Genomic DNA, 12,211 nt, shown 5'->3' on the forward strand with positions numbered 1-12,211 from the left:
CTATGGCATTCCTGAGACACCTGTCAGCCTGAGCACTAAGTGCTGGGGTAATAAATACTTGTTCAGCTCTGCCTCTTCTCTGCCAATTCTCCCGGCTCTGTCTGTTTTCATTACTATTTCTTTTCTGTGGACACTGCAATTACATTCTGTTCCTCTTCAGGGTCCTTGTTCTAGGTTCAAATAGAGAAGTGATAATGCAAGGAAGCATTTCACATCGCTGTTTATTTTTGTCTTCTGAGTCAGGAAGATCTTTTCAGGCTGGGACCAGCCCTGTGCAGTCTTGATTAGGGAAGGACTCAGGCAGGGGGGCTGGCAGAGTGGTGGGGAAAGGGGGGAAAACTTCAGGTTCGAGTTTTTATGGTTTCAGACAGTGGTGGGCTGCTCTTGCCGAGGCCACAAGCCCTGCTCCTCCCTCAGGAAGACATAAGTATGCAGGCTGTGCTGCTCAGGCCCATGATAACACTCCATCTGCCACAGCAGCTGCGAGCCCCAGCTCTCCCAAGCCTCCTCTGCCATCCGAGTCTCGGAGGAAGAGGGAGGATTCAGCTGAATGCAGCAAATTCAAATGCATAACTTTTTTGTTTTTGTTTTTGTCCAAGGTTGCAATATGTTTGGAGATATTGTCCCGCCAGCAAGTCCCGGGTGCAGCATACAGATGGTGCTCAGGGAATCCGGGGAAGGCGTTTCCTTCCCTCTCCAGGCCTGCAAAACAACTGATGCTGTCACTGGAGTTATTTTCTTCTCCTGCTACTTCCCAGTGGTAGCTGGGGGGGAGGGAGAAGTCCTCGTTTAATATGTTGGATTTGGGTAAATCAGCAACATTTAGACTAAAAATGCAGAAAAGGGTCCATGGAAACACTGAAAGTTTTAAGCTGAACGCAATAGGATGAAATTACAGCATTTCTTGCAGGTGATTCGCCCTCTGCTTTTGCATTTGGAGAGATTTACTTAATTTCTGCACGGGGAGAAAAATCCTTCTTTCCATTAGTTGCTAAATATAACATCTCATGGCTCCAAAGGGATGCAGTGGAGTGTCCAAATGAAGCCCCCACACCCTGAACTTCTCTTTCAGCAGACCACACACAGAACATGTCACACACTGCCTGGGGGACACGGCGTGTGTAAATCTAATATCCACAGGGGAGCCACAATCAAAACTCCTGCAGGAAAGGTGTCTGATCCATGGTCAATTTGGGTTGAAAGGGACCTGAAAGTCTGCCCAGTGCCACCTCCAGCCATGGCAGGGACACCTTCCACTGTCCCAGGCTGCTCCCAGCCCTGCCCAGCCTGGCCTTGGGCACTGCCAGGGATCCAGGGGCAGCCCCAGCTGCTCTGGGCACCCTGTGCCAGGGTCTTACCACTCACACAGGAAAGAATTCCTCCCAGTATCCCATTTAACCCTGCCCTCTGGCAGTTTAGGTCCTGGCCAAGTCTCTTCTTCTTGTCCCTAGAGAAGCAGAACGTTTGATTCATGTTGTACACAGAGAAATGCCCGAAAGCTCCCTGGAGCAGCAGTGTCTGAGCACGGGTCACCCACTGGGAGGGCAAAGCACCTCACACTCCTCTCCCACCACTCACATCACCACCACCCTGCCCTCCAGTTGGTCCCCAGCCAGTCTGACTTAACAAACATGGTGCTCTCCAGTCCCCTGTCGTTGGAAGGGAAAGCGTTTTAAACGTGACACTATGGGCACCAGGAAATATTCTCAAGCTTTTACTTCCCCCCAGGATATTTTTATGAATGGGTGGCTTGTTTGCTTGTCAGCGGGACAAACTCCTCAAATGGGCAGGTGGTCCAAAGCCCAGAGGATTTGGCTTTGAGAAACAGACCTGGGGAAAATAACCGATGACAAAAATCGGATTTTTTTTTAAAATATGAATTTTTATTTGTTTTGATCGGAGTTCGAGAGAGTGGGTAGAGTGGAACAGCAGAGTGATTTAATTCAGTGAAGAGGTCTAGTCCCACCTTGTGTACTACATCAGGAGGTTAGTAGGTGTCACAAGAGTCCTCCTCCACTCAGCTTGCTGATCTTACTCATGTACTTCTTGTTTCTGACATTTTCTAATCTCTCCTCAGAACTTCACTGTAATTTTTTGAGGCATTTTTCTGTTGCTTTAACTTACTGAAAAAGCTAAAAGCTGAAAAAAATGGCAGGACTAAAAATCCTGCCAATTGGAATGGGCCTTTTTTTTTCTTTTTTTCCAGCAAAGGTTGAAAAATACAATTCAAAAATACAAACAGGCATTGAACATTGCACCAAAAAGCATTTGAAACACAGAAAAAAATCTCAGAAAGAAAGAGAGAGAGAGAGAAAGAGAGAGAAATAGAGAGAATAAAGGTCACAGTTTCCATGAGAAATCCCTTAAGAAAGTGGCTATCAGCTACATAGTAATGAAAAAAAAGTCAACAAAAATTTTTAAAAATGCTTTTTTTTCCCCCCTAGATGTTATTTATTTACAGCTGTAATAACAGGATTGTCATGCATTAAACTGCTGCCAGCTAGATCCTTTCTCATAGTGGAGTAAAGAGAGTCTCACAAGATGGAAAACAAAGCTGAGGACGTGCTGGGACACGGACTGGGCCCGAGGCAGTGACAATGGCCATGCTCTCTGATTTGCTGGGTGTGCTCTTTTGCAGGATGGGCTGCCCTGGCATGGTGCCAGTGCCATTCTGTACCTAAGGGAGCAGCTGGTGCCCTCACCTTCAGGTAGGACATTTGCCTGCAGCTCTCCCCAAGTCAGTTGACAGTGACAATGTGGTTGATGAAGGGATGCTCGAGGCCACCTGACTGGATTGGGGGGGCTGAGAAACTCCCTGGTGACAGCAGGGAGGAACCCTTCCACTCTAATTGCAGCCTGGCAAAGGCAGTGTGGCAGAGACTCAGGTTTCCCAGCTCTGCCCCTACTTTCTGTGCTTGCAAAAATCAAATCATTTGACGTGTGACTTCTGTTACATTTGCTGGGTGCCTTGCAGAAAGACAGGAGGCACCGACAGACTTTTCAGGGGAGACAGAGTGCAGCTCACAGTGCAGCACGAGCCAATGGTCTGATCGAGCTGACAGGGCCTTCAAGCAGCACTGAAGAGAAGAGCCAAGAGCCTTCAAAGACTGTGGGGGCACCCTGGCTTGTGCAGCAAACATGAAACCAGGCTTCCCTCTCTCGGCAGATGGGACTGTGAGGGTTTGGTACAGGAGAGATCTGCCCTGGTGGGGAACGGGACAGGGAGGGACAGGACAGGGCAGGACAGGACAGGGCAGGGCAGGGCAGAACAGGGCAGGAGAGAACAGAACAGAACAGAACAGGACAGGGCAGAACAGGACAGGGCAGAACAGGACAGGACAGGGCAGAACAGGGCAGGGCAGGGCAGGACAGGGCAGAACAGGGCAGGGCAGGGCAGGACAGGGCAGAACAGGGCAGGGCAGGGCAGGACAGGACAGGGCAGAACAGGACAGGGCAGGACAGGGCAGGACAGGACAGGGCAGAACAGGGCAGGGCAGGGCAGGGCAGGGCAGGGCAGGGCAGGACAGGACAGGGCAGGGCAGGGCAGGACAGGGCAGGGCAGGGCAGGACAGGGCAGAACAGGGCAGGAGAGAACAGAACAGGACAGGGCAGAACAGGACAGGACAGGACAGGACAGGGCAGGACAGGACAGGACAGGGCAGGACAGGACAGGACAGGGCAGGACAGGGCAGGGCAGGGCAGGACAGGACAGGACAGAACAGGACAGGACAGGGCAGGGCAGAACAGGGCAGGACAGGGCAGAACAGGGCAGGACAGGGCAGGACAGGGCAGGGCAGAACAGAACAGAACAGAACAGGACAGAATAGCCAGAACCTGTTTTGTCCTAGAGCTTCACGAGCAAAAACCAGCATCACCCACTCGTGGTGAAGGATGACAGGCTCAGTGCTGGGACCAACACAAACCCAAGGCTGTGAAGCAGCACAGATTCCTGTGGTGGGAGGCAGGCACGCACCCAGGACAAGAATTGGTGACATCCTTCATTCTCCTGGCTGGAACCCCTCAAGGTCCTCGCTGCTGACTGCCACAGGCCCTCTCCAGCAGCAGAGGAGGGAACAGAGGAGCTACAAGTGCAATTGCAGGTTCACTGGATGCTTCTTCTGAGTCAGGGGAGAGGCGGGGCTGATGCTGAGGGAGGTGCTGGGTGCCTCTGTGAGGGGCTGCTCACCACGGCCCCCCTGCTCACAGACCACCCCACATCTGTGTGTGGTCCTGCTCGTGCTGAGATCGGGAGAGCAGCAGCAGCTCCCGCTGACACCTCCCACAAGGCTCACACCATCAGGTATCCCTGCATCCCACCTGCACCAGCAGCGAGCAGAGGCCAGCACTCCCCTGAGCTAGGCAGGAGAGGCCAGGGTGCTCCTCTGGCCAGGGACAGCTGCAGTGGATCCCACCAGGTTTTGTGCTCCCCCCTGAAGCAGACTGAGGGTGGAGACCTCACCCTGCACATTCCCTGGTTGTGCAATGGGGTGAAGAGCAATTGCTGTGTAGCACTCAGCTGTTCAAAAAGCATCTCAGGAACATCCCCGTGTCCAGGGCAGGACAAGGGCTGTGTTGGGGCAGCTGGGACACTGAGGACAAGTTTTCCTGAAAGATACTGGGCAGCACTGCCAGCAGGGCCCTTGCTCCATGCAACAAGCCTGCACTGAGCCCCTGGAGTGGGAGGAGAGAAGATTCAGCAAAGAGAATGAGAGGGAAGTAAAATAATTAAAAGTGGCCATTCTGCCTTTCAAAGACAAAGAGGTTTGACATTTAGATGTAAAGAGTTTGTGAGCATAAATATACACACACATGCATGTATATATATATATAAATATATATATATATATATAAATATGTAAAAACCTTTGGCTGATGGAACAATAACAAGGTCAAACAGTAAATATTTATACCTGGAAGCCATCAATCTCATCTGTGCTGTGGCCTCTTGCCAAGACTACTTTCAGAAGTGGTTTAGCTTGCTATGGGGAGGATTAGTGAGTTGCTTGGGTGGTTTTTTCTTCCTACTTTAATATTCATAGAGCATTTGTATTTCCATCAATGTGTCCTTTGCCCTGGCTGAGCCCTCCCCAACCTCAGCAGGAACTGTGGAAATGTTTCTCTGCACTCTGCAAAGGTGTCTGATCGGCTGGGCTGAAGTGTGGCCCCAGGGAGGGATAAAATTTGGGGAGGAGGGCCTAGAGTGGGGGCTGGCCTGACACTGTGTGCTGGGACAGCCCCATCCCAGCTCTCCACCACTCCCAGGACCAAGAACGTGGAAAGGGGGCACCAGCACATCCCTGCCAAACCCTTCCCAAGGAAAACCTGCTGGGAGGGCACCCTCTGTGCTGCAGAGCTCTGCTGGATCCCCTGGCAGAGGCAGCAGCCCCGGGCTTCTGAAGGTCTCAGAGAGGTTCTCAGCAGAGCAGAGGCTCTTCCTAGCAGAGGTGATCTGCAGCAGGAGAAACTCTTTGCTGGGATGGGATGGGATGGGATGGGATCCTCCCCAGGGACTGCTGAAAGGAATCCAAGACACGGACAGAAGAAATCAAGGATGAGAAATGGATGCAGTGGTGTCCCCAGGATGGGCCAGCAGGGACAGGCTGGGGACAATCTTGTGCCTGGGAACAGCAAGCCTGGGGTCTGCTCGCACAGGGATGTCCTGCAGCAAACCAAGCAGGACCCTGCCAGTGCCACTGAGCTGGCAGGGATCAGGACAGGGGCACTGTGCTGGCTGTGGCGCAGCCAGCCGTGCTGAGGCTGAGCTGGGTGCCCAGAGGAGAGCAGGGAAGCTCTGTCTTGAGTGTCACAGCCCTGCTGGGTGATGTTTGAGAAGCTTTCAAGATGTTCTGTGGGGGTAAATTCACCAGACCCTTGGGAGAACAGGTGGCACTGAGGGACCACCTCTCCTGTCACCCCACAGGGATGTTCTCCACGCTGACACCAAAGTGGAGCTCTCAGTGACCACATGCTGCTGTCCCTGCCTGCTGAGGACCCCAGAGGAGCTGTCCCTGCCCTCCCCAGGCTGAGCTCTCTGCTGCCCATGTGCAGTTTCAGAGGAGGGAAGGGGCGAGCTGTCAGTGCCAAAATGTCCCTCTGACATTTCCAGCAGGAATGAAGCTGCAGGCTGGGACTGCACCGTGTGTTTTCCACGTGGTGTGAGCTGCAAAACAAGAGTGCAGACCAGCAGCTCATTTTTAGCACCCTAAAAGATTTCTAACTCCTGCCTGGGAGAGTCTCTTCAAGTCAGCGAAATTTGGGCCTTGCCAGAAGAAAAGAAATTCTGGAGTCTTGAGGTTCACAGTGCCCACTCTCTGCACAACTGTGGGTTAGATTATCAGAGGTCATATACAGATGAATTTCTCTACAGATCAGCCACAAAAATGGAACCTTTATGTGCTATCACAGCAAGCCTAAAACTCCAGTAATTGATGCTGGATTAGCTCTGGCCTGGCAAGCACTTAGAAGAAGCCCCCATCAACAGCCTCGTGTTAACTGGGAGGGAAAAGTCCTAATTTGAGTCACTGACAGTTTTATAAAAAAGAACATTATCTTCTCTGTGATGTCTGCTGGCAGGAGATGTTAAACCACTTATTTATAACTATCTTCCCGAAATGCTTTCCTGCTTGGAAGCCAAACTAGAAATCCTGTTTGGTTTGTTGTCTTTAACCAAAGGATGCCGGTATTTCTGCTTCCAGCTGGCACAGAGACTCAGAGCCCCTGCCAGGCTTTGCTTGGGAATAGACTTGGCTTTCGAGGCGTGCTCACACAGCACAGGAAGGCAGCCTTTACCAGGCACCGTTTTTGGAAGAGCCGGCAGATGGGTGTCACGGGCAAGCCAGATCAGTGGGCAGGGCGCGGGGCAGGGACAGAGGGGAGGGACAGGCAGGAATTCACCCGACATCAGCGACAGGGATTGGATCACTGCAGGGAGGAGGGAGGCAGGGAGGGAGCTCAGGAGCTGCCCCACTGCTGTGTCCAGCACTTCAGGGAGAGCCAGCCCCTCTCCTGGGCATCACCCCACAGCACTGAGCCCTCCTGGCCTGGGCAGGCAGCAAAGGCAGCCCCAGGGTGCTTGGGCTGCTCAGGAGCCCATGGTAAGAGCTGACACCTCACTGAGCCCAGTTTGGGAAGGACGTTGAGAGTCCTGAATGTGTCCAGAGGAGGCAACGAGGCTGGAGAGGGGCTGGGAACACAAACCCTGTGAGGAACCACTGAGGGAGCTGGGGGTGCTCAGCCTGGGGAAAAGGAGACTCAGGGGTGACCTCAGCACTCTCTGCAGCTCCTGAGAGGTGGCTGTGGCAAGGTGAGGTTGGGCTCTTCTCCAGGCAACAACTGACACAACCGGAGGACACAGCCTCAAGCTGCACCAGTGGAAGTTTAGGTTAGATGTTGGAGAGAAATTCTTTGCTGAAAGAGTGATTTGGTGCTGGAATCATCTGCTTGGGGAGGTGGTGGAGCTACAGTCCCTGGACATTTAAAAAAAATCCTGGACGTGGAACTCAGTGCCATGGTTTATTGATGAGGAGTTCTTAGGTCATTGGTTGGACTAGATGATCCTAAAGGTCTTTTCCAACCCAATTAATTCTATGATTCTGTGACAGTTTATGGAGAGCTCTACAAAGCAGGCACTGACAGACAGTGACATGGCTCTTGGGGGTAAAAGGATTTTGGGGAATTCCCAGGCTAGCAGAGGAAACCACCTCTGCAGCAGGGCCAGCTAAGTCATTGGATGCAGCATTTAAACTTGCTGTAATTCCATTTGCAAACACAACACACTCTTTGTGACCATTTTATTGTGTTGGTTCTGCTTGTTGTAGGGTTTCTATTCCATTCACTTAGGCCTAAGTATTATAGTGACATGAATGTTTTATGAGATGCTCTGCATCTAGCTTATTTAAGAAAATGTTTCCAAACCCTCCCCACTGCAGAGCCCAGGGAGCAGAAGGGTGGCAGGAAGGGAACTCACTGCTGGAGGGAGTGTGGGGGATGCCTCGGGGACGAGGGGCTTGGGGACACGTCCAGGCAGGGATGGGGCAGCTGGGGTGTCATAGTGGGGTGGCTGCAGCAGCAGCAGGAGGCCCAACAGGCAGAGCCAGGTGCCAAAGAAGCCAGATGTCCTCCCTGCCCAGCAGAAGGGCTGGGGATGCTGCACCCTCCCCTCTTCTCCTCCACCCTGGTGCTGCAGGCAGAGTGGGAGAGCTCCTGGGTGTTCCCACCCACCAGGGAGCCCCTGGGGATGAAAGGCACTGTCGAAATGACATGGTTTGGGGTGCAGATGCTGTGAGAGAGGATGTGGACAGAGCTGGTTTCCTTAGCAGCAGTCTGTGTGTGTGTGGGGGGGGTGGTTCTGGTTCCTCCTTCCTGATGCTGCCAGCCACGTGGATGTGTCTGTGGGCTCAACACCCTGGGGCTGGGCTAAACATCTCCAAACTCCTCTCCAAACCTCAGCTGTGGGCAGGGGGAGTGACTGCACTGCTGTTGAGCCAGTGAGGTTGGTAGAGGACAGGCAGGACGTGCACCAGTGCCACCCACGCTGCAGGACAAAGTGCCCTGGCCTTCCTCTCTCCATCCTGATGCCCCCAGGGATATTCCAGGTGGGGCAAATCCTGTGCCTTGTGCTCAGCCCTGTTCCGGCACGGGCAGGGGGAAGCTAAGGCTGGCACAGGGGCTCAAAGGAACGCTGAAGGCATCACCCTGGGCATCCTGGGGCCTTGGCTTGGCTGCATGAGCCCAAAACGTGCTGGGGGCAGCTCTGGGGGTCAGAGGGTGGCCTAAGAAAGAGGGGTGCACCCCTCTGTGGCAGCAGGACTGTGCTACCCCAAGGAATCATCAGGCACAGGATGTCCCTCCTTGTTGGAGGACAGTGTGCCCATGGATCCAGGGACAGATGGCTTGGATGTCACCACTTTGTAGTGCTGGGAAAGGGACAAACACCAGTTTGGGTGCACTGTGGTGGTCAGGAAGGGAGAAAAAGCCTCTCTCCGAGGCACCGGAGGGCTTTCCTTGGAAGAGTGTGCAGTGTTAGACTGGGCCTTACCTCAGGTGCTTTGTGGGATGGCACCTGGCTGACGTGGCTCTGTGGGACAGCAGTGGCACCCTGCTCTTCCAAAGAGCCCCTTGTGCTGTTTTCCCGTGGTGCTGAGGATGCACCAGTTCACCAGGGGCAGGGAGAGTCTTGGGGACACCTGTGCCCGGCCTCATCCCCGTGGCAGGTCCCACAGAGAACATCCTGCACTGGAGCAGGGATTTACCATGAGCTGGACTTCCCCAGGCTGGGCTCCTCCCCATCAGCGTGCCTGAGCCAGGAGGAGGGAGCTTCCCTGCCTAAATCCACCTGTGAGCACTGAGACACCAAGGAGGGCTGCTGAGCAGCCAGAGGAAGATGAAGGGGAAGCTGGAAGAAGGGGCTGGGACAGAGAGATCTGCTGAGAAGGATAAGTGGATGGGGCCATAAGAGAAAGTGACAGGCCATCCCCCTGGACTGCAGCTCCGTGGTTTGCAGTCCTGAAGCTCGTGCTGCAGCCTCACAGCTGCCATCTCCTGCAAGGCCTGGAAAAGCTCCTGCCTGGACTTCCTGACTGATGCTGAGGCAAATGATTTCTCTGGTAGGAACCACACTTCCTGCTAACATGGATTGCCCCAAGAGTGGGGGATGCCAGCCAGCCAGGACCTCTCTGGTCTGGAGAGACCAAACCAGCTGGGCTTGGTGAAGACAGAGAGGAGGGAGACCTGCAATACCTGCAAGATGCTGCCACCCCTGCAATGGCTCCGGGGACCACAGCAGTGGTAGGATTGCCCCAGCAGGCACTGGCCCACAAGCTGGCCCGTGCCAGGCTGCTCCCCTGCCCAGGTGCAGGACCCAGCAGGAAGTGCCAGGCACTGAAGAGGAGCCTGGCTGAGTGACTGACACCCCCTGCAGCCAGGTGTCCCAGAGCATCCCCCATGCCAGGGCAGCCCATCACAGAGGAGGAGGAGCCCCACAGCAGCAGCCCACGGGGACAGCGTGAAATGGCAGAGGCATGAAGACCACGGGGACCACAGGAGGTGGCAGAGGAGAGATGGCAGCGCAGGGTGACTTGGTCAGATGGGTGACAGCAGATTTAAGATGTTAGAGGCACAACTTGTTATGATCCCTTATTATTTTTTTTTCTTTAGCTTTCATCATCAAAGTAAACAAACCCAAGGTATAGATGGGATTAAATTAAAATCGCAGTTCTGTTTACATTATAAAAGAGTGACATAATAATAATAATAATAATAATAATAATAATAATAATAATATCAAATGAACAATAATAATTAAACAAAACAAGAAAAGAAGAAAGCCCTGGAGAATTCCTGCTGGGATGATGCTCACTGATGGAAGGTTTGTGTGACCTGTTTTATTGTTTGGGGATCATTCCCTTGATAGCTGACTCCCGGTTCACATAGGTGGCCCAGTAAACCAAGTTGAAAATGGCAAAGAGGACCGGGAAGACGATGCGGGACATCTTGTCTACCTTGCTGACGCTGTTGTAGGTCTTCTTGCTCTCGGGGAGCTTCTCCTCCAGGCGGGGCATCTTGGGGGGCACGCTGGTGGCAGTGGCAGCGGCAGCAGCGCTCTTGGAGATGGTGGGCAGGCCGGGCTCCTTGGAGATGTTCAGGGCGTAGGTGGTGCCAACGATGTTGTAGGTGTTGTTGGTTTTCTTGGCCAGCGCCACCGGCTCCTTTTTCTAGGGGAGGTGGAAGGGGAAAAAAAACAAACAACAAACAAACAGAGCTGAAGGGGCAGAGAATGGCACGGAGAACGTTTTGTGCTCTGAGTTTACCTGCTCGTCCGGGTGAGAAGGTGGAGAAAGGCGTGAGGAGCAGAGGCCAGGAAGGGAGGAATGTACCTTGTGAAAGAAGAATGGCAAAAAGGAATGACACCCCGTGCGGCCATCCTTGGGGAAGAACTGGATTTTCTGCTTGGCTGGCTGCTTCCTGGGTCAGGTGAGAGGAGGACACAGCACACAGGATTACAGCTTGATTTTATTTTTTGGTGGCCAAAAGCCATATTAAGATATGGGCAACAGCATTGCAGCATTGCAATGTATTTCATTGTGTTTCATTGTATTTCAATGCCCTGAGTTCCTCACAGGAACACCTTACGATTTAACACAATGATCAAATTGTTTCTGGAACCCTTTAGAGCACCTCATGATCCACCCAGGTCAGATACAGAACAGATGGAAGGCATTTGCACCAACCAGGATTTGTGGGATGCTCAACACAGCACTACAGGGCAGAGGGAAGCCTTTCCTCCTGCCTTCCTACCCAAGGGATGCTGAAAATCACGGGAGGTGAGGGAATCCCTCCCACAGGGCTCTGGGGGACAGCATTTGTGCTGCAGTGAGGACAAACTGCAGAGAGAATGGCACACAGAGAGAGGCCCCTGTGTGTCAGATGTGATGCACTGGAGGATGAGGGTGAATGCTGGGGACAGACAGCCCAGGTGTTCATGAGGAAGGGTGGGCAGGAAGATGGACCAAAGGGGTCATGACAGGTGTTGCCCCTACTCTGGGGATCTTCCTGCTGCTGCCAGGGGCCCGAGACCAGCTGCACTGGGTTGTATAAAGCAACCCGAGGCTACAAGGAGAAGGCCACTGAATGAAATCTGCGCTCAGGGGCCCCACGGGTGCCCCCTGCTACACCAAGAGCCAGCACCAGACACAGCAGTGCCTCATGGTGGGACTCTGGTCTCTAAACTCAGAACAAGGTCTGCCTTTGGGAGACTTTTTTTTCTGCTCAAAAGCAACTGAAACAAGGTGAGGCTCATCCAGGCGTTTCCCAGGGCTGCTGGGCATGGTCATGGATGTTCCTCTGAGGGAAGCACTTCAGGAGGAGAGAGGGCAGCCAGCAGGACCTGTCCCTGCCCTCACACTGCCCTGGGAACTGGGCAGCACTGGGAGCTGGAAGGGCCAGATCTGCCCAGCCTCTGCTCCGCAGAGACTGTCCCAGGGCTTTGGCTTTCAGTGCTGCACTTCCATTTTAAATGTGTCTACAGTCACCATGGATATTCCTGGTTACCTTAGGAAATGAATTTTCCACAAGGATTTTCAGAGCCACTAAAAGCAGACATCTGTGCAATCTTTAAACCCCTCTCCAATAACACCACAGCCAGGCAGCCTTGTAATAATGTCAGCAATTACAGAAATTAACTTTTTAGGAGGAGGTCTAGATATCTTCAGGC

The 12,211-nt window shown here is 53.1% G+C and overlaps 1 protein-coding gene across 2 annotated transcripts in view; it reads right to left on the reverse strand.

The window, feature by feature from the left end:
• Positions 1-10,180: 10,180 nt before the first annotated feature.
• GABRA3 (gamma-aminobutyric acid type A receptor subunit alpha3) overlaps positions 10,181-12,211 on the reverse strand; it is a 68,333-nt gene continuing 66,302 nt past the window's right edge. For both annotated transcript variants that reach the window (XM_053990268.1, XM_053990267.1), the window contains exon 10: positions 10,181-10,712. In XM_053990268.1, the coding sequence (XP_053846243.1) occupies positions 10,383-10,712 (330 nt within the window). In that variant the 3' untranslated portion in view covers positions 10,181-10,382. The remainder of the gene's footprint in view (positions 10,713-12,211) is intronic.

This window comes from Vidua macroura, chromosome 14, assembly GCF_024509145.1.
Source record: "Vidua macroura isolate BioBank_ID:100142 chromosome 14, ASM2450914v1, whole genome shotgun sequence".
NCBI classification, from domain to species: Eukaryota; Metazoa; Chordata; class Aves; order Passeriformes; family Viduidae; genus Vidua; species Vidua macroura.